At 41.2% G+C, this 27,661-nt stretch overlaps 1 protein-coding gene and 1 pseudogene across 1 annotated transcript; one reads left to right on the top strand and one right to left on the bottom strand.

Annotated features, from left to right (window-relative positions):
* The first annotated feature begins 582 nt into the window (after positions 1–582).
* LOC130207146 (choline O-acetyltransferase-like) lies at positions 583–7,852 on the top strand. Its single transcript, XM_056435621.1, has 15 exons — positions 583–634; positions 963–1,042; positions 1,362–1,553; positions 1,643–1,761; positions 2,227–2,280; positions 2,369–2,549; positions 2,791–2,968; positions 3,049–3,218; positions 3,659–3,759; positions 3,864–3,992; positions 4,074–4,196; positions 4,288–4,429; positions 4,576–4,638; positions 4,737–4,874; positions 5,078–7,852. The coding sequence occupies exons 2-15, from the start codon at positions 995–997 to the stop codon at positions 5,507–5,509; spliced, it is 2,070 nt and encodes a 689-aa protein (XP_056291596.1). The 5' UTR covers positions 583–634; positions 963–994; the 3' UTR covers positions 5,510–7,852.
* A 259-nt stretch (positions 7,853–8,111) lies between these two features.
* On the bottom strand, positions 8,112–25,186 carry LOC130207583 (2-oxoglutarate dehydrogenase-like, mitochondrial; annotated as a pseudogene).
* Between the last annotated feature and the right edge of the window lie 2,475 nt (positions 25,187–27,661).

Genomic DNA, 27,661 nt, shown 5'->3' with positions numbered 1-27,661 from the left:
TCATATATATATATATATATATATATATAAGGCAACCTTTCCTAAAATATTAATTGTTTGAAACAATAATAATTAAATGTAGGATCCTGAAGTTGATATTGTGTGTAAATTCCTCAGTTGGTCAAAGCGTGGGTGCAGGTTCAGAATCCACGTTGTTGCACATCATTTTAAATACACAACGTCAATGAACTGAGTCGAAGGCAGTTTGGTGGAATCAATGTGCCCAAACTGGACTGAAAGTGTTGAGAATCCAGAAAACAAAAGAGAAATGTCTTGCACATGACATCCAAAGTGCTGCACAGCGTATACGGTGTGAGCATCTCAGGCGTTCAGTCGGTGTGTAAATAAGGTGGAGTGAAGATGTGAGGAGCCAAATAAACTTCTCGACGAATAGCAGGACTTCTGGGAGGAGCCTGGCAGCCATGAGAGTGAGGTACCCTCTCAGCATCTCTCCTGAGCCAGCGAGGGAGATGCACTCTTTCCACGTTGGAGATTGAAAGATGCTCAAATTTAAAAAAAGAGCAAAGTATCACATTTAAAAGAAATCCCACCAGCAATGGATTCAACTCTAACCGGATAAACCTAAACTCCTTGTTCGAGCCCCAGGACGAGTGAGATTGATCTTTTCTTTCTGGTGAGTAAAACACTTCTATTTTTAAGTGATGGTTTATTCAAATGTGGTTAATGTAGCCTATTAGAGTTATTTATGACAGTGTGTTAACATCAACCATGCAAGTTTGATAAACAATTTAAAACAAGATGTGAACGTCTTCCAAAGTGTGCATTATTTTATTGTTTTAGGCGTGACAGTGATACATACATGTATTGAATATTTTACTTTTTCTGAAAAATTCCTACATAGTGCAACGACTAAAAACAACTGCTCAGTTAGACCGTCATAGTGATGTTGTAAAGCGACGTGCATGATCCTGACAATGATAACATTGTACTTGTGGACGCAGAGTCTGTCTCCAAGGCTGCCCCTCGCACCAACATGCCAGTTGTGGACCAAGAGCCCTCCAAAGGTTTAGGAAGCAAAGATGTAATTATAAACTTGACTTATATATTGTAGATATATAGTTTCACTAGAATATGCATGAAATAAATAACGTATTACAAACAATAAGGAACATAACATATACAGTATAATTACATTAAAGAACAGTGATAAGAATTAGAGATCAAATTGAATAGTAATTGTTGTAAAGTTAATTTATAAATAATATACATGCTTTGGCACTTAAATGAAATAATCTATTTTTCTGAGTCAAGTGAACACTTTACAACATTGGCAGCTGTTCTAAACAACTACAACAACAAAATGTATGTATTGAAACATATTTATTTGACATGCTGCTCAGGGTCTTCCTAAACTGCCCCTCCCCGCTCTGAAAGACACCCTGGACGTGTACCTGGGGTGTATGAAGCACCTGCTCACAGAGGAACAGTTCAAAATGACCCAACATGTGGTGGAGCAGTTTGGAGCAGCTGGAGGAGTGGGGGAGCTACTCCAGAGCAAACTCACAGAGAGGAGGGGAAACACGGCAAACTGGGTGAATAACATCATCTGGTCACACAATCAAACAGTTTTAAAAAGGCGAGTTTTGTTTCTTTAATCGAATGCCTCTACGTCTGACTGTAGGTGTACGACTACTGGCTGAATGAAATGTACCTGAACAACCGACTGGCTCTGCCCGTCAACTCCAGTTCTGTGATGGTCTTCCCACAGCAGCACTTCAAGGCTCCCATCGACTCCTTAAGGTATGAGTCAAATTACGGAGAGACATGAGTCATGAGAGAAACCTCCCAGGACCGATCACAGGAGGTCATGTCAGTGCCCCTTGTTGGCCGACCTCTACAACAGAAACTGTGAAGGAAGAAGCTGATATTTCCATGCATTATAAAAAGTCTAAAAGTAACCACTTGACAGGCAGTTTTTGTTTATTAAAGACATGCGAAATTAGACAGATAGGGTCATTACCCAGAAAACCTTGAGGCCTCCGAGGCCAGTGCAGGCTCCTGGTGGCGCGGCTAACAGACAGTGAAGGCTGTGGTTTGGTTAATGTGGTATTGATCAGAGAATGGCTCCTTAACCAGTTGATTTACATATAGCATTATAGTGTTAAGCGTAACACAGCGAAGTACAGATAGTATGAGAAGGAGAGACCAAGTACAACATGTGTGCGTGTGTGTCTGTTTTACAATTTTAAAGTTTTTCTTTCCTAGGTTTGCTGCTCACTTAATTTCTGGGGTTTTGGAGTACAAGACACTTCTTGATTCGTAAGTGAATTTACAATAAGAGAACAAATGAACATGCGATTCATGTGTGACGAAAAGGCCTGACAACGTAGTGTATGCCTGTGTGTAGGCGTACCCTGCCTGTGGACTGTGCTCGGGGCCAGCTGGCTGGAACTCCTCTTTGCATGGAGCAGTACTATCGCCTCTTCACGTCTTACCGCCTACCGGGGCCTGAGAGGGACACGCTGGTGGCCCAGCAGAGTAGTGTGATGCCAGAGCCTGAACACATCATTGTGGCTTGTAAAAACCAGGTCAGACACAGTGAAAAAACAAATCCAAAGTTGGCATGGACCTGTTTGTCAAAGTTTAACAATTAATAATTATAATAATTCTCCTTTAAGTCTCTGCTCTCCTTAAACATCCTACCAAATATCAGAAAAATGCACCTGTGCTTCAGCCTGCATTATGTATTCCCAGCTCATATTGAAATAAGACCTGAGGGACGAGTGCACATCTTGAAACATCTCGTGTCCGATCTGAACCTCTGTCCAGTTCTTTGTGCTGGATGTGGTGATCAACTTCCGCCGACTGAATGAAAGAGACCTGCTGACTCAGCTGGATAAGATCGCCAGAATGGCTGACAGCGAAGAAGAACTGCTCCCACCTATTGGTCTCCTCACTTCAGATGGACGGGCCGAGTGGGCCGAGTCCCGCAGCGTGCTAATGAGAGGTACGAGTCAGGTGGATCCAAGGTGTCACAAAGTCTATTTTCCCAAACAAATGAACTTTTTTTTCCTGTGTATGCTCCAGAGTCTACGAACAGGGACTCTCTGGACATGATAGAACGCTGTCTGTGTCTGCTCTGTCTGGATGACGCCAGTGGGCTGGCGATAAATGACACGACACGAGCCATGTTGATGCTGCACGGCGGAGGAGTGGCCAAGAACGGGGGCAATCGCTGGTACGACAAGCCAATGCAGGTTAGTGAGCACAGTGAGCTAGTGAGGCCACTTTTAATATTGGCCCCCGAAACTTGTTGCAGTTTCTCGAAATGTTTTAGAGAACGCGTTCAACAGTTACAGAAGAAGAAGAAGAAGAAAAAGAAGCGAGGAATGTTTGTGAATGAGTTGATGTCTGGAATTAATGATGTATATAAATGAACATATTCATATTTGTATCTCACAGTGCCAGTGAAGGTAATTAGCCAATCCCATGGCAAACTCACAATTTACATGGAAATAAATCCTTACAAGCCTTCAGCCTGACACATTAGCATAAACTTTGATGGAGATGTTGTGATAAATTGTAGGCCTCCCTTTTAAATTATTTCTTCACTGCAGATTAATTGAATATTAGATAATCAAGCATCGCAGTCTGGTTCAATGAGAAAATCCCACTGTCAATAGCATCAGTGTGTCAGTTTGTTGTAGGAGCTGACGGCTGCTGCGGAGTCGTGTGTGAACACTCACCATTTGAAGGAATTGTCCTTGTGCAGTGCACAGAATATCTGCTCAAATACATGTAAGAAGTCAAATGGGAAATGAGTGTGTGATATGATTAGAAAACTCAAATAAGACTCCTAAAACAAACATGCCATATGATATCATATACTCATGAGACATTAGGATTGGCAGCCCATCAAAGCTGCTCAGGGCTGCAAGTGTGAGCGAGCTGCCTGCACCACGCAGGCTCCGCTGGAAATGTACTCCAGAGATTCACAAACGTCTCGCCTCTTCTGCCGACATATTACAGAGGTATGGCTTTACTCTGGTTGTTGTGCAGTCATATACATGTATAGATGCTTTCAGCTTCTGGATCGAACCTTATTTACTCAGGCAGGTGAAAAATCTGGACATGAATGTCCACACATTCTGCGATTACGGGAAAGAGTTCATCAAGAAGCAGAAAATGAGTCCCGACGCCTACATCCAGGTCGCTCTTCAGTTAGCCTACTACCGGTAAGAAAGAGATGATGACAACAGGGCCGGTTATCATACGTTACACACAGAGCACCAAGCTACACGGCGTTGTCTTTGTGTGTTTCTCCAGATGTCACGGCAGGCCGGTGTCAACCTATGAGAGTGCTTCTATTCGCCGTTTTCAGGAGGGCAGGGTCGACAACATCCGCTCAGCCACACCAGAAGCTCTGGCCTTCGTCAAAGCAATGACTGAGGGGAAACTGAGCACGAACGTAACATGTTATAGTCATACTGTCCAATTTAAGCATGATGTTCGACTAAAAAATATGTGTTAATGAACTCCACCACCATAACTATGCTTACTGTAAGTAAAGGCATGGAATAATCTAGTATTTGTCTCATTTGTTTACATCTCCAGGATGCGGAGAAGATGGAGATGTTACGAAGTGCCATAACCGCACAAACAAAGTATACTGTTCGGGTGACTATATTCTCTAACCTCAAACATATTTCTATGACAACATTGACTTTACTTGCCAAAGTAAACACCATAACACATGAAATAATTCTCCTTTTCAGTCCATTACAGGGATGGCAATAGACAATCACTTACTGGGACTAAGTAAGATTGCACATGAACTGAAGATGGAGACGCCAGAAATATTCAAAGACGAAGCCTATCTCATCAGCAATCAGTTCATTCTCTCTACAAGTCAGGTACTGGCATCTGATTTTAAAACAATGTACTCGCCACAAGGAGTAGTGTTCAGCCTGCCAGAAGATTTCTAAAGTCAGAAAATATGACATCAGTGTTTTCTCGCCTTGTGCTTGAGATGAAACACTTCACAGAAAGACTGAGATATAAACACACAGGTTGAACGGTCAATAGTTCAGGACTGAAGTATTCTCTCTTCCCTCAGGTTCCTACGACTGTTGAGATGTTCTGCAGCTACGGGCCGGTGGTAACCAACGGATATGGAGCGTGCTACAACCCCCAGTCGGACCACATTATCTTCTCAGTGTCCAGTTTCCACGAGAGCTCGCAGACATGTTCAGCAGAGTTTGTCAAGAGTCTGGTTCAGGGACTCCTGGATATGAGGGATCTCTGCAATAAATGTAATTATGGCTTGAAACCGACGCAGCAAACACAGGGTCAGACACTTGAGACGCACACGCAAACAGACTCAAACTGGCCAAACAAGACCCCTGAGAAACCAAATGACCTGAGCAAGAATCAGCAAACACTGCCGCAGGTTGTGCTGAAGACACCAGACCAGACTAAAGTGGAGGCTCAGACGCAGACTCCTTCACAGGTAGAGGCACAGCCGTTGAAGAACGGAAGGAAAGCATAGGGAACTGTCAGTGCCAGTGGCAAAAGGTGGTGATGTGATTTTAAGTGCATCTCTAAATATGCACTGTAACTGTGAAACAACATGTGACGTAAACCTGTGTTGTTGTCTACTGTAACATGTATGACGTGCTGATGATCATCTAATTTACTTATTCTTAGAGAATATTAGAGGTGTTTTTTGAGGACATTTTTCTGTTGTCACATACATGAATATCCAACATACAGCACTCATTCAAACGTCTGTCAAAATGTGCAGGTAAAAGAATCAAGCTGAGCTTTTGATTGCTGTTTTGCACTGACATGAATCAGCCAAAGAAAAGTACATATATTTTTTGGGATGAGCAAAAGTAGTTTGTCATCTCACTAAATGTCAACTAAGCATGCTGCTATCGAATGGTTTTCTGAAGATTAACTGGTTTGAACTAGAATCTTCTATGCAGTTTCCATTTGTGTTGTTTATAGATTGTGTCTAATGCACCAGCAATACACGTGCTATAACTTATGTCGATCTAACAACAAAAGTATCCTTTTGTGAAATCATTAGACGTACTAACCAACTGACCAAGACTTTAAAGGTATGTCGTTTACCTTATCAAAGAATGTTAAGTGTGATAAAAATTGTTTAATTGTAGATTTGTGAAAAGAATATATCAATTAAGTTATTTATTTTTGTATCATATAATTTAATATATATAAAGTATAAATGTAAATTAAAAAAGAAAATATATGAAACTTAAGAGGTTATCACTGTGTTAACGACTTTCCAATTGTATTCATGAAGTACTGTTGAAGATTAAAAGAATGAAACCATAAAGCTTATTGCCGTTCACAGAGTAGATGTCAATACCATGTGTGAGCTATAAATAAACTACTCTGATTTGAAGTTGACATATTATTATTTTTACTTTTCAACAATGAGCATCAAGATCTGCAAAATGTGTCAAAATGATGGCAATAAATAGATGTTATTTAAAATATAACCAGCATATTAAGTCATTAAATGTGATATATGTTTAAAATAAATATGTGTAATCAAAACAAAATCTCAATCTTGAATCTTACAGGATAATGACTTATCATAATTAGATAAATTTCATTTAGTGTTCTGCTAAAGAAGTCTTAGATCAAATAGCTGTAAAAAATAAATAAACTTTAAAGTTGTAGAGGTTTAGAGTTTCTGGACACATGTCAGAGAGGTGGTCATGTTAGCAACAGGCGTGTTGTGTGTGACAGTTACACAGGTGAGGTGACATGCAATGACCTGATGAATCTAATGGAGGAGTAGAACTCAGGAACGCCCGGCTTCCGGGTCTTCTTTGCTCTACCAAGATGTTGCCTATAAAATAAACTGAACTGAATATGTGCATTACGTTTTCTTGTTCAACCCAGTAAGACAACAGTTACTTTGTATATAAATGCACTTATCTTTATTTTTAGTATTATTTGGATTGCTGCATGAATTCAAGTGTGCTGTTGGTGATAGGTTTAACTTATCATCATCACTGCATGTGTCCATTATTGCATATTCCAAGGCTATGTTTATAATTCCTAAAGTATGCTTATTAATACACAAAATAACTGACACAGAAAACCTGTTTATATAATTAAAGCATATGTTTACAGGTTAATTTCTATGCAAATAATAAACATACCATATGTTGTGTCAACTTGGGAGGTGATACATACATGATGCCACTAACTGGTTTCTGCCCTGTTGTGTAAGCAAACCTTGTCTGAACAACAGCTACTGTATGGCATAACAGTACATGAAAACAATAGCACAGTAATATAATATATATATACACACACTACCGTTCAAAAGTTTGGGGTCACTTAGAAATGTCTTTCTTTTTCAAAGAAAAGCACTGTTTTTTCAATAAAGATAACATTAATCAAAAATACACACTATACATTGTTAATGTGGTAAATGACTATTCTAGGTAGAAGTGTCTGGTTTCTAATGAAATATCTCCATAGGTGTATAGAGGCCCATTTCCATCAACGATCACTCCAGTGTTCTAATGGTACATTGTGTTTGCGAATCGCCTTAGAAGACTAATGTCTGATTAGAAAACCCTTGTGCAATTATGTTAGCACAGCTGAAAACAGTTATGCTGGTGATATAAGCTATACAACTGGCCTTCCTTTGAGCTTGAAGAACAAAATTAATACTTCAAATATTAATCATTATTTCTAACCTTGTCAATGTCTTGACTATATTTTCTATTCAATTTTAAATTCATTTGATAAATAAAAGTGAGTTTTCATGGAAGACACAAAATTGTCTGGATGACCCCAAACTTTTGAACGGTAGTGTATATATATATATATATATATATATATATATATAAACAAAACAGTGACTCAACTAAAGCAGAGTCCTACAGCCTGCAACCTGACTGAGTCACACAGCTAATTTATCTCAAGTCTGTTGACACAATACTAGTCTGATCTGGTCCAGACCAAGTAGCCTACAGTCTCTAGCAGCACAACATCGGAGTGTATTTGTAAACAACACAAAAAGAATTTATGAATTCTCGCTTTAAACCATTTTACAGTGTCAAGCATCATCTGCCACCAAAAATCATGACCAAGCATCTTAATAAACTTTAATATATTTTATTGCATCTCTCTTGCATAAAAGACATCATTTTTAAATAAAAAAACTAACGCACATAATCCATCTTTGAAATGATTAAATATGTAAAAGTACATCTGTGCATGGCTTGTGGTAATACGTCACAGCTGAAAGTGAAGAAAGTTAAGCTCTAGCATAGCAGTATAGCTAAACAGGAAACACAACATTTCTAAGCACATTGGGAACTAATATCTATTCTGTTAAATACCTGGGGATTTTAATGTGATACCAAACATCAATATTGCTCTGAAAGCATCCAAAGCGTTGCTGTATTTATGTGTGCGCATCCCTCAGCCTCCAAAGAGGAAGCTGTGCCTTATGTCCTCAAAAGAAAACATGGCTGCAAGTTGCTGTGCCAGCTGGCTCATGTCTCCTGGTGAAGTGAGGTGTGACAACAAATACTCACTCCTTCACTTATAGCCAAGGCAGCCAAAGCAAGGCCAGGCATAGACCTACTGATGCGTTAAATTAAAAAAACGTCTTCATACCTGCGATATGTATTTTACATTCATTGTTTAATTACACCAGTTGGTGTGCGTCTCATTGCTTCTGTGACTCATCTACAAAAATCCATACAAATACAAATCTATACTACTATTATATAATAATATTTAGCATGGCAGCAGTAGAGGTATCTACAGTACCACTGCCATCTAAATTATTATAATCTACATTTTGGTGAGTGAATTTTATTTGGGGGATAAAGAGTGCACTGTTGCTACTTTACTACACAGCTGGGTGACAATTAAGTGACTTCTATCTGATGTTGGTTATGGTATGATGACAAAGGGTTATAGAGGATGATTTAAGGCTCTACAAATGAGAACGACTTGATTACACTTGACGTGGGACATGCTCAGAGGACGACAATCTGATGGTCAGAGGACGACAATCTGATGGTCAGAGGAACGACAATCTGATGGTCAGAGACAATCTGTCGTTCTATCCCACGTCAGTGTTTGGGATACTCGCGAGGCCCCTCGGAAGACCCGTGCGTTACATCTTCTGCCTTCTCTTGCCCAGTTGTGCTTCACGTTGCTTTTCACGTCAAAGTTGTTGCAGGTCGTGAAAGACTGAAATGTATTATTGATCGAGTCTTAACAATAATCGCATACTAAATCTGATGTAGAGAGCATCTCAATAAAACATAAACGTTGTGCCGTCTGATCCAGGAATAAGTCAGTTAGCGCTGTCGATGTTTCTTTCACAAAAAAAAACTTGGCTCGAGATTGTCACAAAGCTTAAAGAGATTTAAAATGTGCCAATTTGCCACACCAAGACTTAATAAGTAGAACATAGTGGAAACGGCACCTCCAGTCTGTTTCTGTCTCCGGTCCTCAGTTACGAGTCCTCAGTTACAAGTCCTGAGTTACAAGTCCTCAGTTACAAGTCCTGAGTTACAAGTCCTCAGTTACAAGTCCTGAGTTACAAGTCCTCAGTTACAAGTCCTCAGTTACAAGTCCTCAGTTACAAGTCTTCAGTTACAAGTCTTCAGTTACAAGTCTTCAGTTACAAGTCTTCAGTTACAAGTCCTCAGTTAAGTCCTGAGTTACAAGTCCTTCCCATGGAAGGCGCTCAGGTTGAACGCTGTGTCCATGAACCTCTTCAGCTCATTGAGGTGGGTGGACTTGCTCCCGGTCGCTGGAGCAGCTGCAGGGTCCCGTCCCACATACCTGAAATACAACATTGAAGGTTTGTCACCGGATCCTTGAAACCAATTCCCTCTGTCATGAACCAATCAGGTGACAAGTGAACACAACCCCGTACCAGACTGGCCTCCTGTTGGCTACCACTGTGAGGAGGCGAGGCCGGACGTAATCGTAGCTCCTCCTGACACCAGACCAGCTCAGCGTTGGTATATTTCTCTGCTTCTGCTCTGACCAGGTCAAACGGGAATGGAGAGATCTGAGGGGGAATAAGTCGAAGAAGAAATGATGACATTGTATCAAACTTATTCTTCAAAATCCAGTGCATGTGCTGAGGGATTAAACACCTGTTCAAGTCTTGCCGTTTCCTCTCTCGTGCCAGTTCATAGTAGACTTTGCCAGAACAGAAAATCACCCTCTTCACTTGATCTGAATTTTGACTCGCAGGGGCCTCGTCAGGAATCAACCTTTTGAATTTAGTGCCTGCAGACATTGGATATGACATGTTGCACCAATCCTGTCCACCAACATTTATGAGACATTCTTAGGTCACATTTTACAGAGACAAAGTAAAACTCCACCTTCAGCCAGCTCATCAAAGCTGGACCTTGTGTCAGGGAGCCTCAGCAGAGACTTTGGAGTGAAAATGATCAGCTGTGGAAAAAAATTTAAACAATTCCGTCAATGACAGAGAACAGATTGATTCTGTCATCCGTATCTTTTTTGGGTGCTCTGCAAAAACTCAATTCAATTCAGTTTCAATTCAGTTTATTTGTATAAAATACAAACACAAATTACAAATTAATCTGCAAGAATACATAAGTTACAACCCCCAAAACCTCACAAGGGACCAGGAAACAAAAAGGAAAAAAATAAAAAGGGTAAGGAGAAAAAAAAGGGAAAAAACAGAAGAGGAGGAGAAGGAGGATGGACAGATGCAATAGATGTAAAATACAGAAGAACAGAGGAGGAGTTAAAATATATTCAAGATAAAATACATTCAATAGATATGAGAGAGTGGTGTAATGGTTCACGATCATAGTCCACGATCCATCAGTCACGATCCATCAGGCAGGGAGATGGGGTGGAGGAGAGCAGACAGGTGAGTAGTCACAGGACAGTGGTATGAGACATGAGCACGATCAGAGAGTTGATGCAAGCAAAATAGAGGATGTGGCAATGAGGGTCCATGAAAGTCAAAAGGACTTCCGGAGAAAGGCAGAGTTGGGAGCAGAATTGAGAGGAGAAAAATGGATGATTGAAAAGAAAAAAAGGAGAGAAAAAGGGCAGAGAAGCAAACCTAGCCTCCCCAGCAGCTATAAATCAGGAGCAGCATATACAACTCTAACAAAGTCAAGAAAGGGGCTTCTAGCTAGCAAGAGGACGGGCTTAGGTCTGGGTTTCCTTAGTCTAAACGAGACTATGCTCTCTCTCCGGAGACTGTCTACTAAGTCGCTCATAAAAGAGGATAAAAGAGGCTCTCCATTAAAAAATCCTCTGGCTCCAAAACTAAATAACAAGTAGCTTAACCATAGTCTCTAACATAACCACTAGTAAAAGAATAGTGGGCAATATTTAAGATATGATGGAGATAGCTCAATCAAGGCTTTGGAAGGTCAAGGCAAGTTGGAAAAAGATAAGCTTTAAAAAGTGCAGGAGTGATGGAGCAGCTAGATGCAGGAGTTTTTGGAGTGATTCTTGATTTTATGTGAGCTAGTTTGGAGCAGAAGTGCAGGAGAGCAGGGAGGGACCTAGGACCTTAGAGAGAGCTTGAGATTTAAAGAGACAGCACTGAAAAGACTTAAGAGATTTTAGTGAACCAGCTTTTTCAGAGCAGATTTTAAGAAATGATTTGCATTTTTCCTGGACCTTGATTTGAAAGAAAATTGAGATTTTTGATGCCTTTTGAGCATTGTTACTTACGAGGAGTTAAAACAAGTCCCGATCATCAATAATTTCAAGAAGATTTGGCGTGGAGTTAATGAAGTCTACAGAATCAATGGACAAATGCCAACACATGAGGGTTTGATCTCTGAGGTGCTCATTACTTTTAAAATTACTTCGGTTTTTTCTCTGAGTTTAACATCAGTTGTTCTAGGTCCATGTTTTTATGCTCTGTAGTAAGAGTTGAGATGTCTCTGTTCATTGCTTTTCTTCTTTAATCGATTTATTTAGTAAGTCATCACTGTACAATTGACAATGAAAGTTTATGGATAATTTGCCCAAAGCCCAAATGAAGGTAATTAAAAATAAAATAAATAAATACACAAACAAACAGAAAATTGTAATTGGCGTTTTAGTAAAATCTCGTGAAGCACGCCAAATCAAATTATTACAGATAATCGAGATAATCCAAATTGAAATATATCTGAAACCTGATTTAATGCAAATGCCAGTCTCTGATAATGTTCCACCAACGCCAATGGATGTATGGTGTCGGTCTAGCCATAAGGTAGACACTAGCAGAGAGACACTAGAGTCCCAGGACAGAGAGGAGTAGAGTGTACCTTTAATTAATTTAGTCGGTCATTGAGGTATTCAAATTTCTGTGCTAAATTCAAATGTCAAAAATCTGATAAAGAAAGTAAAAAAACAATTTCCACCACTTAACTCAGGATACCACTGGAGGGAGCAAGATCTGGGAGATAAGGAGGTTATCTGGATGGTACCAGAGTGGAGAATCTGGAGGCCAATAACAGCCACCTGAGAGGGGTGTTCTGTGGCCTGTTAGCAGAGACACATTGATATCTAATGTAGAGATGCCTGTTATAAGAGAAGCAGAGATAAAAGCTAATAGAGGGGCGCTATTCCAAAGAGAAGACGGTCAAGAGACCTCAAAGAGTTGAAAATAGAGACAGGTAGATTTAAAATAGAAAAAAAACCGGAAAATATAATTGGTCACTCCAAATAATTTCCAAAAATCCAAGCGGGGACCCACTCTGGCCATTGGCACCATTCAGACTTAAGGTTATTAGGCAAAAGTTATTATTTAGAGATTAATATAGTTCCAAATAGTTAAAATTAGTTCATAGTTAAAAGTCAGTGAGTTGTGACTCGCCTTTTATAGGAATGCTCCACTCAGAGAGGTGCCTCTCTCTGCTTTATTTTTGAAGAGAATTTTATTTTTGTTTTATTTTTTTTTATATTCTATTATTGAGGGCTGGCTTTCTTATTACTATCCTTATATATAACTGTTTTAAGTTCTTGAGATTAGTTGAGCGCGCTAATTGCGATTTAGCCATATGCGTTCAAGCTTCTGTCGTGTTTGCTTCAGTAGCTGCGGTCTGAGGGTTATACCAGGGAGCAACCTCTCTTCTCACTTCTTCTTCTTCATTCTGAGCTTCTCAGTCAGTCATCGTCCTCAGAATTCCTCTCACCTGGACTAAAGATGAAGATCAGAAGGGGACCGAAAGTTAGAGAGGCAGTAGGTCTCTGTTATATTGAGAAGGAATCGCTTTTTAAGAAATGCTAAATTATTTTTTCAATTAACTAGTTAGACATCTAGTTTTGATAGTAGTAGTACAACGGAGTAAATTCAAAGTATAAATATAAAGGTCTGAGTTAAGAGGGATGTGTCTGGACAGAGAGGATTGCTGTGGAAAAACGTCAAATGCTCACAACATAAAAAAGAACAAGAACAAAAGCAAAGTGTGGCCAAAGCTCTCTGGGTTTCTGTACTGACGAAGCCAATCGAGTCCAACAAGGAGATGAATGCAGCATCAATATCAACATCCACATGGATTAAAAAAAAAACAATAATAAAATTACTTTTTTTTTTTTACAAACTAAATATATATTGAAAATGAGATATAAGATATAATGAATATGGATGTGGGTGGCCGGCAGAAAGAATCAAAAATTGAATTGTGTGTTTCAGGTTCCAGTTTGAAAGACTAAGAACAAGGCTTTCAAATGAGGTGTAGAGAAAAAAACCTTTTCTTTTCACGCTAATTTGCTGCCACCCTATAGCACGCAACATCAGCGTTGGGAAAACAATACATTCCTTTAAAAATCAAAGTAAATAAAATCCTTTGTGCTTAGTCAACCAAGTCCAGAGTTTTTCATAAGCACAAACAATATTATCCCCTATTGGCCCCCCTCACTAATTTGCTCAGGAAGTCATTTTCTCATGCTTCGCAAAGCGTTGCATTTATGTGCAACAGGGGATCAGTTAAGACATTCACTGTGGCTGAAAAAAGAGCTGTGCAAATACACAGATGGAGAAATGTTTTACTCTTCAAAACTTTATACTGAAACTAGCTCTACTTTACAGGTTCAAATTACATATCCAGCCACATTTGTATTGTACATACATGAGTATGTAAATACTATCAAGGGTTCTGCATCTTTCTGAAAACGGAGATCCTATTTGATATCGAATTACATCATGACATAGTAGTTTTGACAGTTTGTCCCTTAAGAAAAAGCAATGAGGAGATGTAAAAAAAAAAAGTTTGCCCTTATTATGTTTTCATGTGAATTATTATTGTTTTGTGTCCGCAAGGAAATAAGGAATAGTATTCTATGCATTATCAAGTGTGGCAGATGACCATCTGAATGTGTTACAGCAGTGGGCTTACTGGAGGTGTGTGACATGAACGCAATGTATGCTGATTTTCCAATGTAAAATCAACAATTACAAAACAAGCACAAACTGGACATACATAAAATATAATAAAGACGATGTTACACTTTACCGGTTTTCTGAATGGTAGCAGAATCTGCCGCCTCAGCACATGACAGTAATTAGCAGGCGTGGAGCAGTTTACAACGATCCAGTTACAATCGTACAGCTGCTGGACCTCAAAATCTCCATTGAACTCCTAAAAAAAGAAGAAATTACAACGGCTTAATAAAGGTTATTGATTCTAAAAACAGAAATGTTACTTAATGTAGAGTTGCGGAATTACGGAGTTGTCTTGTTGATTTTAGCCATGTTATTTTCTCATAATTTGGCAGATGTCATGCATGACTGTATCAGTGTACAGTGCACACACACACACAGATCATGTTAATCCCTATGTGTGCTCCCACTAATAGTTTGATCAATATCCCATTTGAAGATGAATCTGGTGAGCTTCTGCTGATGCAGCCCACTGTGGTTCCCTCCTTGAACATTCACTCATACCAGAGCACCCTTGGGAGCTGAGTGACTGCTGAGCACCAACTCTTCGGAGGCCATAATGAAGAGACTTTTCAGCTCTTGGGAAATTGGCAACCCTCACTTAAGCAATCACTTAAGTGGTCATGCATCAGCATAGCCAATCAAACAAGAAGCTATTGGATAATAACTGCAGCACACTGTGGTGGCATTAGGTAATGACGTTCCTCAAGTTGGTAACCGTTAGAGCCATAACGCAAATTGTAAATGTGAACATACAGGGAAATGATCGGGATCATCTTTGCTCATCTGCAGGAAACGTTCAGGTCGAGCTGATGAATGTTCTGGACCCTGAAGACAGAAGAGAAGAAGAGCGTATGATGACAAAATGGAAGAGGAATAACACTAAAACAGGTATTCCAAAAAGATCCAAATTCATCTGTAAATAATACAGAATCACATTGTATAAACTGCTTTATTTCCCCTCCTCACCATTCCCTCCATCCCATGTGGCAGCAGTAGAACAATACCATTGTTGCGGACCCACTTGGCCTGACCCGAGCTGATGAACTGGTCAATGATACACTGGGCTGTGTTGTGAAAGTCTCCAAACTGGGCCTCTCAGAGGATCAGAGCGTTCGGACTCGCCATGGCGAAGCCAAGCTCAAAACCTGGAGTCACCTGGATTATTATATGGAGCTACAGAAAATGACCGATTAACTCAAACATGCTGTGTGGCTTACCCAGCACTCCATACTCTGATAGGGAGCTGTTGCAGACAGTGTAAGGAGCCTGGTCTGCCCACAGGTGATTCATGGGAACACAGGTACGTTTGTCCACCTCTTGGTCGTGCAGAACATGATGACGGTGACTGCAGAACATCAGAGAGACAAAGACAGAAAGGCCTTGAACAGGCTTAAAGAAACAGGGATGCAGCCATGCTATCGGCTATGTGAGCGCGTACTTGGCTTGAGCTAACATGCTCACAATAAAAATGCTAAATGTCAGCAGTTATAATGTTTACAGTGTTAACCCTCGTAGTAACGTGTGTTAGCATTCAAGCATTAACAAAGTCATTTGGATATATATTTTGGGAGCCGTGACAAACCATCCTATAGTTGTTGAGATTTTTCAGGCCATATTAAAGTGGACTGACGTTACATTTGTTGGATATAAACTAAAACAATCACACAAATAAATGTAAAAGGCTGGGACGAATTTTATATAGAACACATATTTGTATAATTGATTAAATTATTTTTTGTTTTTTCCAAAATTGTTTATTCTATTTTACTAGATACCTTACTTGATTCACAATTATTGATTTTGGCTTAAATACATAGTTTTCACCACTTATTTAAAGTAGAGGACAAAAAAACAAAGACTAATATTAATACCAGCAGACCGATAAACACAAAAGATGTTCGGGACTCTTAAGCGACCTTAAATGAAGATGGTGAAAACAACAGAGTAAAAGGATTTCTTAAAAAGCTTCTTAATGCAGGAGATCCAGGGTGCACACAAACACACACATACACAAACACAAACACAAACACGCACCATGAAGACTGCTCTCTACTCTCCCCGTCTTCCGTCAGGATGAGGCCCAACAGGAGTTGATGGGAGCAAAGAACCAAGCATTAACAAACTCTAGCAGTCCGCTCGCTCCCAGTGCAAGAATCAGCCTTCAAAACCAGCACGATCAGACAATCACTTACACCCCTTTAACATCACTTTAATGACACACACACACACACACACACACACACACACACACACACACACACACACACACACACACACACACACACACACACACACACACACACACACACACACACACACACACACACACACACACAATGAAAGGTTATATAACGGTCAGGCGGAAGAACTGCAGGAGATAACCAAAATCTACGGATTATTATCTTGAACATGATATATTACCGCCTTGAAGACTAGATTTAGGTCGTCTGAATAACATCACCCATAATTGTGGACAAATGAAGGCATATCATTTACTGCATAATTGTTTTATTTGATCCTTGATCCACATTCGTACGTACACTTTCTGTTCAAGACATCCTTTGATGAACGAACAAAATCAAGAGCATCCAGCATTAATTGAGATAAAGCACATCATTTCACGTTTAATTTTCTCGAACCGCTTGCATGCAATCCAAAGAGGACCCAAAAACCTCACGAGAATACGTTTTTTTCTCTGGGACTGCTTCATAAACTGTGCCCAGTCCTCTCTTCTTTCTTTCTGTCTTTCTTTCACATACACAAAAACACTCACACATTCTCTGCCTGGGGGCCCCATTAGTCAGGGAAAGGGGAGCATGGCGCACACAACCCACCCAAACACGACGACAGAATCCATTAGTGCACGTTGTTACGTACATCACAGAAACGAAAACAGACCCACTCAACTGTAACATGCCAATATGCTCAGCTCCGAAGAACTATGAAGGGAAACAGAGGAGTAGGGGATGAAACAAAGTGCAGGTGGGGAACAAAGCAGGACGTGGTGGTAAAGAGGGTGAACTATACCTGAAGTACAGGAAGAAAGAAAACCAATGACACAATGTGGACTCTCAACTGACACGGAGGAGGATTTAAATGAACAACAGGTGATACGGAGATGAAGGGCGGAGTCTTTGACTGCTGTCATTTTTGTCAGCCAGGCAATTTACCTCGCTGGAGGGGACAGCGGATGGGAAGTAGTAGATGTCAGGAGTAAATGCGAGGCCGAGAAAAAGCCCCGTAGCCTCTGGTTAGTTAGTGTGATGTATGTTGCTGTGCGCTGGGGGGGTGTCAGTGAAGATGGGCTGGTGGAGAAATGACAGGAGACAGATGAGACAGGCACAGGGAGGGAGCTGGTTTTGTTCATGCGTCACTCGTCCCTCGGTAACATGACAACACCACGTGGGCTTCACAGGTCCCAGGAGACTGTGCTGATGTCTTCTGGCTGTCAGAAGAACCCCCCCCCTCTCCCCCCAAAATTACTTAATTCACTATTTTTAGGTGACTGTTCTTTACCCTTAATGTCCAGTCAGGCTCAACAAATGAGACAATTTTTAGGACAATATTAAGTTATACAATTGATAGGCTGGGTGTTTAGTTTAAATCATTAACACAAGATATAAGGATCCAGTGTTGCACATTAAATACAGTTTTGTTAAAACTTCATGGGTAAACAACTCCTTTTATTCATTTTGTGCAACACAGTTTTCCCAGTTTTTTTTGCCTAGTAATTTGCCATTTTCGTTTTTATTTGAAAGAGGACAGTGTAACAATGGGGGAAAGAGCGGGGTGTGTGTGTGTGTGTGTGTGTGTGTGGGGGGGGGGGGGGGGGGGGTTGTGACATGCAACAAAGGTCCCAAGGCCAGAAATCAAAATGACAAAGCAATAAAATGACATCATGCGCTTTAATCATCCGGCTACCAATGCGCTCCAGACAACACATTTGTTGAATTACAAAAAGATAATTCAATTTCATCCTTACATAATTTTGCTCTAAGTTTGTTTAGCACCAATTAGCAACACGCCTGCTAAGGAAAGACAAAGCTAATTTGTGACCGGCAAAAACCTATTAAGGGAGTTCATTCAGCGAGTGAAGAGACAATGACTTCATGAGGACCCTCAAGCCATAAAAATGAAGACGGATAAAATCAATATCCCTAAAATGCTGTTTATTCACGGACTGCACTCACTTTACTATCACTATACTGTGGTGGCAAGAAGGCATAGATGTTTAAAAATACATATATTCTTATAGATCCTTGAAGAGGTAACAGATTTTTCAGTTGGGCTACATGGACTCACCTAAAGGTGCCCCGCTCCACGTCCTGCCCGCTGAGTCGGACATGGATGCCATCTTTGAGAAGGGAACCAAAGGCCATGTACTCTCCTAGAGCCCAGTCCATCTGACGATTCTTCACCAGGTCAGCTCGACCACGCAGGATACGAGACAAACCTGGAGAACACACACACACACACACACACACACACACACACAGACAAGAATAAAAACCAAGTGATTTCTTAGGAGAGCAATGGGGAAGCGAGCGTAAAACGCAATGGACTGACGCACTGTGTTGTAAATAACATTAAAAACCCTTGTGGCAGTCGTAATTGTTATAGCGTGTGCTAAATCAGCTGTGCAGGCTCAACACCTGCTGTTAGGAAAGGAAGTGTTTACAGGTGAGCTGCAGACAACAAATGAAGTAATTGTGGCACTGAGGTTGAAGTGTTTGAAGGATCTCGGTCTTTCAGCAGCATGTATCTCGTACGCTGCAGTAATATGCGCTCTTCAGTCGTTGAGTAGCTGTCAAGTACAACATATCAGTAGGATGCCTGTCATTAGGTATTTCTGTCTGCTCTATTCTCCAGCTCAGAGCTACTAAACTCACCAGGATGGATCTTAAAGTCTTCCAGAGGCACCGAGCTGGCTGTCTGGCCAATGTGCTGCAGGACCACCTCGTCCAGTCCTGTGGGGACACAGCTCATGCTCCTGGTCTCTCCCTCAGCCGTGAAGAAATCTACAGAGAGAGAGAGAGAGACAGAGACAAAGATAGAGACAAAGATAGAGACAGTCACTCCAGCAGGAACAGAAAGTATCCATAGATAAAGAGTCAATAAAAATACTTTTTTTCTTAACTTGAATTACAAAGGAAGACTTTACCTGGCCAGGGGGAGTCAAGCCAGTGTCGAATGTTTAAAATATTTTCATCCTTGTACCTTGTGTATGCCTCCTCACATATCTTATCATATTTGGCAACTTCTTCCTGCAACCAATGCCACAAATTAACTGACGCACAGTTTAAATACTACAATTAAAGGACTACAGCGAAGCAACACTGTGTGTGTAAATGTGGCGGAGAGAGAGAGATAAATATTAGGAGGAAAGAAATCTCCTCTGGCAGCAATGGTTCTGCCTTGCAATATTACAGATGTGTCCGAATAGCAGGACACACAACCGAAAACAATGTCCATCAAAAGCCAGGAAGTATTTCTCTGACATCGGGATATTAAAAAAAATGTCAGAATGGATGTTCCGATCAAAGAGCCTGAACAATTCCATTGAATGGCGCAAGAAACTGAGGTGTACTTCAACTTCATTGAGCAATATATTCTCTATGTGAGGCTCTATGAGGCTAGGTGAGTGAACTGAGGCAGTAAATTGAAACTCAAATCCAGCAGTGCTGGCACAACACATTTACTCGAAGGGTAATATCTAAGCGTGATTTAATGCCCATAGTTTTGCGAATGGTGATGCAGAAAAAAAACCAGTATACATAACGGCTACCAATATACAGTATATTTAACAAGTGCAAACAGCATTAGATCACACACCTCATATTCCTGCAGTGTCACCACTCCCTCTGCAATGAGCCTGTCGGAGTACTTTTTCAGCACACACTGCTGCCGGCGGATCTGTTTGTACATCAGCGGCTGGGTGAACATGGGCTCGTCCATCATGACCAAACCGTCTGTAACAAACCTGTGAATACACACGCAGGAATCAAGTCTAAGTGTGCACTTATAATTGTGTTTCCTGATAAGACTCGGCTGTAACTGACCAGGTCGATGACCACATCCTTGTTGAAGGTGGTCCTCCACTCTGCAGCCACCCGACACACGTACATGACCGCCTCGGGGTCATCGGCGGTCACATGGAAGATGGGTGCATTGACAACCCGCGCCACATCGGTGGGGTAGGGGGAGGAGCGGGCCACTCGGGGGTCTGCGGTGAAGCCAATCTGAGAGGCAACAATCAGATCGCAAAATGTGACACGTGCAAATGTATTGACATAATGTTCAGGAGAACGAAATATGTAGATGTGTGATGACTAACATTGTGAAATATCAAGAATCAGATGTAAGCACAGATTGAGCTGAGATACGAGCTAATGTGTAATACACAGCACCGATGAGGCATCCCCATGATCCCGCTGTCGATGCCAGCAGCGCTCGACTTGTCAATCATGGTTTTAAGGGCAGGGATGAGCACTTCACAGCCCTCCAGACCGAAACGTTTCTCCGATGACCACTTTTTGGCCAGGAAGTCCTCGATCCTGGACAGGAAACATTTTCAGATGTGAGATTGTCTGATGAGAGAGAGTACACGACTACTGATTAGTTATGGTGACGTAAAGCTCCATGCAGAAAATAATTATGGGAACAAAACTACGGTTCAGAAAACTTGTACTCAAGAATTGTGCCTATATATTTCAGGACCAATGTGTGTGTGTGTGTGTGTTAATAGAATGATAACCCTGCAACAGCATCGTACAAGCACAAATACAAGAGGAAGTGTATTCACATAAACAAAAGACGGATCACTTCTAGGAAACTTCAGTAGCTCTTGAGATCATTCATCAAAGAGGAAAATTAGCTCACATGAAGAATAGGGTGTTTATCTCTCCAATGTGTGTGTGTGTTTTTTTTTGTGAGGCTCTGATGGGAGCTATAACTAAAAGTGAGGTATTGTGCTGTCATCAAAGTGTAAGTCAGTGTATGTTTATTAACTGCTGACCGTGTGGATCTGATCAGGCGGGCTAGCAAAGTCCTCTTCTCAGCATTAGTGAACCGCATGATTCCTGGACTCTCAAATTTCTGACGAATCCACTGACACTGGTCCATGTTGTTAATGAACATGAATTCAACTCCTATGTGACCACAGTACGACGCCTGAAAAAGAACAGGTAACAAACAAATAGCATTGTAGTTTCATGGCTTCATCCCCCCCCAACATTAACACATGTATAACAACTACTAAAATACCTCAAGTCTCTGTATGATCTCTTTAAGAGGAAGAGTGTTGTCTGCTCCTCCGATGAAGGTGGTGACGGGGAGTTGAAAGCTTCTTTCCAAGTCAGACTCAGCAAGACCGTAGAAACCTACAATGACACGGTGGGAAACAGGTTTGTTGAGGACTTTTGAGGCAGTACTAACACATATTCCAAGTCTTCACAAAAATAATCTCCCTCCCAAATTATAGTTAAAGTAATGTTTGATCTATTGACATATCAGCAATATTCTAATGGAAATCCAAAGTTTCAAACCAAACAGCCAGAAGCAGAACAACATTTATAACACAAAGTTTGCCTACATGCAAGTTTAATTAATGATCCGAGATGTTAATATACTTCGACGGTCAAGTCAACAATCATTGGTTTCAGCTTTTCAAGGGTAAGGATTTGTGATTGGTGTAACAGCATTGTACATTTTATATTTGTATTTTTTTTGACTGTTGGTGGGGCAAAACAAGCACAAATTAATTAACTAACATCTTGAACTGTCCCAAAATAAAGCTTGGTGATGAAGTAAAAATATCTTCCAGGATGTGTTCATTGGCAGTACAATAGTGGAAATACAGCATCCGTATCAGAAGACCCACTGAAGTTCCAGTGCTGACAAAGCCCACCTGAGAGAGCTGCTCAAGCTCAAGATCGCAGGCAACATAAGAGGAGACAGGTGCAAATCATATTAGGAATACAGCAAAGACGAAGAGGGACAAAAATAGACTCTTGCACTATCAGCTGACCAAATAAGGTTCCACGGAGGCCGTCATTAGCTTTCATTAGGGAGCTATAGCCCTGGTAGCAATACATAATGCAACGCTATGTCCTGACACACAATGATCACCGATAACAGCAGCCAACAGAAACAATGTCTCTCTCTCTCTCTCTCTCCTCTTCACTCGCTATTACTGTAGACTTCGATCACTTTCAGTGGCCGTCCCGCATCCACCGATCCTCTGTCCGCTAAATGAAATGGAGAATGACAAGAGCTCGGCCGAAGATTAATGACAGCATTAGGCTGACCAGCAAGGAGACAGACTTAGCGGGGAAACATGATGGTGCCTTTTATACGGAAATACCACTTACGCTCTCGAGTCTGATGATGAGTTATGCAACCCTGGATGTGTGTAATGTGTGTATGGCTGCACCTGTATGAACTGTACACACTATCACTGGGATAACATGTTTTCATTGTAATTAAGTGTGTGTGGGGGGGGGGGGGGATTCAAATCCAGATTATTATTTTTTTAATACGAGGCAAATGAAGCTTTGAAGTAAACCCGCGAATGAGAAAGAATAATAATTTTATGACTGAAATCTGTAAGTATCCTGGGGTAATGAGAAGGAAGGATTTCACAGTATGAAGCTAATTAGCATGTTATATGCCTGTGGGTTAATTGTTAGAAATGGTGGATACAAATAGGAAGTTCTATACAATAACTACACAAAGTTTAAAACTGAAAATATATACGATAATTGTAATTATATTAGTTTTACAGTAGACTAGTGTTTTGATGATAAAACATGTTATTGTGACATTTTTTAAATGATACAGCCTGTTTTACATGGGCTTCATGGAGCATATAGTTATGAAACTACTTGAGTGAATGAAGATAATCTACTCAAGACATGACGACAATCTTCTTCTGATAATGTTGTGATGCGTTTGGTACGATTGCTGCATGGGCTGTGAGGCTCACCTAATTAATCGATAGTGGTGATCAAGTCGGAGGGAACAAAAGAGTCAAGGTCAGCCTCCAGGATTCCCAGAGGGTCTAACGGGCAACATGGTGACCACGAATCTACACAGAGAGACAGACAAAGATGTGAGGGAGGGAGAGAAGAAGAGTTGAGGAAAACCAGGTCATGGAAAGAGAAAGTGACAGGTAGGAGAGAATAAGATTTAGCAAGGTGCTGCCATTGTGATGCTGAGTGTGAACAGCTGGAGAAAAAGCTAACACTCAGTTATAGGTCAGCCTCTCTAAGAAATGAGCCCCAAGGGAGTGTTTTTATGTCTCTGTACATACACACACGTGCACACACACGAGGAATGCAGCAAACTGGGAATAAAAGTGACGCCTTTGCCAAAAAACAGAATTGAATAAATCCCTCAGATAGCTTCTCGAATTAATTTGAGGTTATGAGGAAATGTTACCACCTGTTTTGTTAAGTAGTCTCTTTGAGATTTCCACAAGCAGCAAGGGTAGTTAGAGTTAATCTTGCAATTTGCATAACCTCGTGCAGTGACAAACAAATTGTGTATTCCTTTTAATACAAGGACATACGATATAAGCAGCTTACATTGCCAGATGCATCTGTTTTGGCAAGTCGAGTGGATTTTGTTTGAAGCATTTTTTACACACGTCAGAGATACAAATAGTCAGCCCGTTGTGGCTCGAGGTAGATGACTTCTTCATTCTGTACACAGACACTGCTTTACAATTTAAATGGGTGCCCATGAGATATGTGATACATCTTTTCATTTGTAAATAACATAAATGTACATGATACAAGCTGATAGCTGATGGACACGTGTGTGTGTGTGTGTGTGTGTGTGTGTGTGTGTGTGTGTGTGTGTGTGTGTGTGTGTGTGTGTGTCACAGCTGGGCCGGGTGAGTTTGGAGTACCTGGTAGGCTCTAATGAGAGTGTGCACGGCCAGGTGGTCCTCCACCACCTTCTGGGTCATGTCTGGTGAGTGGGGCAGCGCCCGGCCTCGGAGCAGAGTGGAGGGGCGTCTCTCAACCGCCTCACCAGACAGACTGGAGGCCTGGATGCTACGGAAGAATGTGTCCCAAGACTGGAACACACAGAAAGAAAGATCCAGCACAGCAAACACGGACCAGGAGTATCACTGCTGCTTCCTGATGGATCGGTTGTAGATGACGGGACAGAGAAACGCTGGACGGGAAGACATTTCAGCAGCAGCCTCTGTGTGGATGCCCAAATGAGCTACCAGCACATCCTAGTGTGCATTTATTTAGTGCCCTTTTCAAGACCAACACTGGCAACAGCAGTTCATGGAAATGTAGCCGCTAAACCCACTCCCACCCAATAATGTGTTGGACATTGACCCCACTGAAAACATGTAATTTGGAAAGATATGGCACATCTTGAACTCTGCTACCTCGTGGACGTTTTGATGATCCTCCAGCCACGCAAAGTAAATCTGCTCCACATAGGTGGAGCTGTTGGCCACCGGCGCAGCCCCGGAGGCGCAGCCTCTCCTGGGATCAACCCAGCGCCTGACTGGGCCACCTCCACACCATCGCAGCCACTGACTCCCTCCAACACAGCCGCCCCGCAGCACACCCGCGAACGTCCGAATCGGACTCATAGCTGGAGAGACGCACAGTGGAAGAGAACGTCTTGGGTTAGAGAGAGTCAACAATTCATCTCGACGTGTTAATTGACAATTTAGCAGAAACGGTGTGCATTACAACCTCTGAACGGGATATTTCTGAATGTCATACATCAAGCAATATTTGTCAGCTGCGTAAACTTGGTTACGCACACATGCAGAGCGCATATTGCTATAATATTGTGCACCTCGTGAAGGAAAAGACCTTCACATGCGTATGCTTCTGATGGCTTTCCACTACTCAGTGCAAGACTAAATACGGCCACGTAACGGCCTGCCCGTTTGTTTGTGCGCCAAGTCTTTGCAGCTGCAAGAAGCGCGTAACCGCGAACAGCCAAAGTGCGACGGCCTATACTGACTTTCTCACCTTTTCCTGCCGGATGCTTCACAGCTTCTTCAAGCTCCAGTGTTGAAAGCAAAGCCAACACACTGCCTAAAGTTCATCCTGGCTCTATATCCCCTTGACCACTAATCCTTCTACGTCAACATAAATCCCCATAATCTCCCCTCGTTTCACGCGGTATCACGGGAAATATCGCAGCGGTTTAAAATGGCACTCATTGGAGCTGCCCCAAAATACAAATATTCTGGGAGAGCACTTGGACAACTACACATTCTGGGACAACAGATTCAATTGACATGCAAATCACTCTATTTGGGTGATTTGCCAAAAGAAATAACAGGAAATGACAGGTACCTCCTAAAAATACTAACAAGTTTCAGCAAAAAAAAGCAATAACTCATAAAAGGTTACAAACTGACCCAGCCTTAACAGAAAACTGGACTGAAATAACATTTTTATTTGTGGGTTTCCTTCGGGCCCTTCTTGGGCAGATGCATGGTTAATTTTTTATTTTTTTAAATGTTGTATTATTATTATTATGCATTCTTACTTTTTGAAGGTTGTATTTCTGCAAACAAACCTAAATAGAATATCAAGGATACAAAATAAATTATCACTCACGTTTTACTTCTATACATTACATTTACTGTAGCCACTTATTCTCATCGTTGAGGATTGTAAACAGGACAGGTATCAGGGAAGGTGACAGATCCGAGCGCATGCACGGCTTGGCACGCATGCGCGCCCCTCGCGGGTCATGGTGTGCTTCCTGTGCACTGCGAGCAGCCCGCTGCACCCAAAGGTGCCGGTGGCTCCGCGGTAACGGACCAACACAGCTTCTTCAGGGAGACCGAGAAAGGACATAACTTAATTATCTTATTTTCTTAAGTGCTAAAAAAACAAACAGAACTCCCAGTATTATTTTGTTTGTGTGGTTTCATTTGTAACAGCAATCAATGTTATAATCAGACTACTTACCGTAATCTATGAGTCCCTGCACACACTTCTCACCCAGACAGGTCATTTTTTCTGAAGTTATATCATGGATATGTCTTTCCCCTCAGTGTTAATTATATAAGGCAATTAAACTTGTAGAAAGGCTGAACATGAGTCATTTGAGCAAGTGGTTTTCAGATTAATGGTCGTCTACCTTGAGTGGGTTGAACAATAAGATAATTGGCCCTCCCTCTCTCCCTCCAGTTTATGTCGTTCCTCCCACCCAACCCCCCTCATCTAGATTGTTATCATTCATATATTGCTGGCACAGAATGAACGGATTATCAATCAAGACAAACACGACACTGGAAAGGGAAAATGGAGTGGGCATGAGTTGCAAGACAGAACAGTGTATAGGTCTAAATATCATTATGTCACTTGAAGTAGACCTTCATCATGTTTTGTTTTCAAACTAGTAATTTGTCTCTGTCGCCCCTTTCAGCAACAGCTAAATGTATAATTTAACCAACAAAATGTTATTTATACAACCAAGCAATAGAAGCAAACCCCCGACAATAGCGTGTATATTTTCTATTCATTAAGTCTCAAACCACAGTAATGCTCAGGGTTCCCTTTGTCAATATTTACATGTGTTTGCTGGTCTCCGGCTGACCTGGAGAACATATGTGGGTCAGGCAATTATGAACTGAAATGCCATTTTGTTGTAGTGATTTTGCTGCCTGACAAAGATGGAGTGAAGACCAGTTGCTTTCTGGCGTTTTATTAATAGTGTTCATCGATGAAAAGAACCGTGCCGCTGGGTAGCATTACAGGCTCCGCGGTAAATTACATCCCGTTGTGGAATAATTCCATCAGTAGATAGGCCCAAACCGGACCAGTGGGAAATTAAACAGGTGACAATCTCTCTAACCTTCTATGTCTGTATACACAAATTGTTGTTTAAATGTGAATAAGTGTCAAAATATGTCATAATTGTTGACTGGTTATTTATTTGCTGGATTTGGCCGGCACATTCAGTCAATAAATCCAGGATAACCCAAATAAAGTTCATGTCTGACCCCGGCTCACAGCAGCCGTCAGTCAGGCCCGCTACATCAACGTTGTTTCGGGTCCACAGCTCAATGCCGGGCTCACAAAGAGCGGGAGAAGCAGATAATGTGTAATCCACTTACCCCGGCCAAGCCTACACACCATTTATGGAAGTCCACGTCATGAGGTTATTTAGGAGCCGTAATTCATCTAATAAAGCATGTTTGGAGGCTGAATTAAATTAGTCTGAAAGCCATTGGTCCACGCAAGC

The sequence above is a fragment of the Pseudoliparis swirei genome, chromosome 17 (assembly GCF_029220125.1).
Source record: "Pseudoliparis swirei isolate HS2019 ecotype Mariana Trench chromosome 17, NWPU_hadal_v1, whole genome shotgun sequence".
In the NCBI taxonomy this organism is placed as follows: domain Eukaryota; kingdom Metazoa; phylum Chordata; class Actinopteri; order Perciformes; family Liparidae; genus Pseudoliparis; species Pseudoliparis swirei.
This window is presented reverse-complemented; position numbering and strand designations above follow the sequence as displayed.

Excerpts from the sequence above, each read along its gene's own strand:
- LOC130207146 (XM_056435621.1), top strand. The coding sequence starts at position 995 with ATGCCAGTTGTGGACCAAGAGCCCTCCAAAGGTTTAGGAAGCAAAGAT. Across the intron at positions 1,762-2,226 it reads GCTCCCATCGACTCCTTAAG|GTTTGCTGCTCACTTAATTT; the intron begins GTATGAGTCAAA and ends TTTCTTTCCTAG. Across the intron at positions 2,550-2,790 it reads TTGTGGCTTGTAAAAACCAG|TTCTTTGTGCTGGATGTGGT; the intron begins GTCAGACACAGT and ends ACCTCTGTCCAG.